Source organism: Rhagoletis zephyria, unplaced genomic scaffold, assembly GCF_001687245.7.
Source record: "Rhagoletis zephyria isolate East Lansing unplaced genomic scaffold, Rhagoletis_zephyria_1.1 Rzeph_scaffold_01304, whole genome shotgun sequence".
NCBI classification, from domain to species: Eukaryota; Metazoa; Arthropoda; class Insecta; order Diptera; family Tephritidae; genus Rhagoletis; species Rhagoletis zephyria.
In genome coordinates, this window is record NW_016158388.1 from 53,274 (window position 1) to 55,266 (window position 1,993).

A 1,993-nucleotide genomic window follows, 5' to 3' on the forward strand; every position below is an offset into this window, starting at 1 on the left:
TAAGAAATGTATTGTATATGTATATAAAAAAAAATATTTTTGCCACGAGCGAAAATTCGCTTACTGGCCCTATGAGTGCGGATTGACGCACATCAGTTTTTGTTTGCTTTGCGACTGCAGGGCTGGTCTGGGGCAAGCCAGTGATGAAAATGGTAACTTCCTCATTGCCAAAGTTGGGCTGTTTCTTGGCAGCGTCGACCATCTCATTCAAAGTGGTTTGTTCGGGTTGACCATTGGGTTTCATCAAGGGAACTGGCACATTACTGGGACTTGGCACAAACGATAGTTCCAACGCGTGGTTAATTTGTGAGAGGTGATAAATTTTCTCAATTTCCCGTTCGCTTTCCTCCACTGACATGTTCTCCAACTGCTGCATAGTGAAATCCTCAGCTGACTGCATCGACTGGAGTTCAGACACCGATAACCAATCAGTGGGCTTTAAACTACTCGAGACAGCATTATCCTTGTTCTTGCCATGCTTGGGTGCAGCACTAGCGGCTGCGACAAGTAAATCCACGAAGCAGAAAATCTTGAGCGGATTCATGTTGATCACGTTTGCAAGTCAGCGCGAAATGTGCTTTTGGAATGGTAATTTCATCAGTTGTCTTTCTGCTGGTTCTTTTTCTATATTCCTCGAGAGTTATTGGTTGTGGTCCTTACTTTATCACGCAGCTGACGGATCTTTGTGGCTGATTCACGTCAGGACAAATTAGTTTTAAGCTGACTGTCCGTCAGGCTTTTTTGTTTGATGATTGATTGATCTTTTTTTTTTTTTTTTTTTGGCTGATCAAGTCAAAGTGCTTTTTAGTGCATAATTTTTAAGCACAAAATTTTAAAAATGTTGCAATTTAAGCAAACCAGGATTCAGGCTGATCTGTGCAGCAAAGCACTAGACTGCCACTGTGCAATTCAAATCTAAGCACCGGTTGGCAGGATAGCTTTTTTGCAAATTAATTTTCGCAAAAAGCTGGCAGGATCGCCATGTATCGAATGAAACAATTCATTTATGTTTTAATTGTATTGAATTTATTTTACTGAGCAACTCAATGTCGCTTTGTAGGTTCTTTTACAATTGAATTCTTAGCCTAACATATTGGGGTATTTATGGGAAATAATTGCTGCATAAGCATAAATAATATTATAAATAAATTGAAGCTTAAAGTTAGTTTGTTTGACGGTTTGGCACGTGTGCCTGACAATGCGTGAGTTCTATATTCAAAATATTCAAACAACTGAAATATGAAACCCTTGTTGTTATGAATAAATTAAATAATTATAAACGTTAAGCATGGTCGACTTTCAGTTACACTACACCTGCAATATATTTTAAATTTTTATAGCAGTAGGTTTCGTAATCCATAACAATGCAGTTGTATTTTTTAATTCAAAATTTATACAACTTCCGAATGCGGGATTTCGTTGTAACATTCTACTTTGCGCCTCGGTCTGGCGCTGTTTGAGCTGTAGAACATCTCAATGAAGCTTTCCGCTTTACCTTTTGTACGAAAAACTGCGATCTGCGTACGTTTTTTGCAACATAACGCGACAAAATCTTCGGATTTCGCGAAAACGCACTGAGGACCTTCCGAGCACTGTTTTTATCACTTTGACCATGCTAACCCCCGCTCCCTGGTTTTCTCGTAACTGCCAGGCATTATTTGTACAGATTAAAACCCTGCAAACTGTCGAATAGGGCAATCTTTAATTTTTTAGCAATTTTACGTGTACTTAAGGCCGGATCATTTATAAACTCGTGCAAAATGGTTTGTCTCGTTTCTAACTCGGTTGCCATTTTTAACTCAACTAGGAATCAAATTGAAATGAAATTTCTTCTACGTCCAACTAAGGTCATGTGGTCAGCTTATGGTATTTGCATTTCAAAATATTGAATTCGTTTTGGGTAAGTTATAAGCTTCCCAAAGTGTCGCAGTTTTGGTATAATTTAAATATTGCTTACTGTCAACACGAAAATACGATCATTCTAATTTTAACA

General features: G+C 38.2%; 1 protein-coding gene across 1 annotated transcript in view; it reads right to left on the bottom strand.

The window, feature by feature from the left end:
- The window catches only part of LOC108363558 (vitellogenin-1-like), a 3,759-nt gene extending 3,199 nt beyond the window's left edge, over window positions 1–560 (bottom strand). Inside the window, exon 1 of the mRNA XM_017616951.1 lies at window positions 65–560. Coding sequence (XP_017472440.1) covers window positions 65–544 — 480 coding nt within the window. The 5' untranslated portion in view covers window positions 545–560. The remainder of the gene's footprint in view (window positions 1–64) is intronic.
- Between the last annotated feature and the right edge of the window lie 1,433 nt (window positions 561–1,993).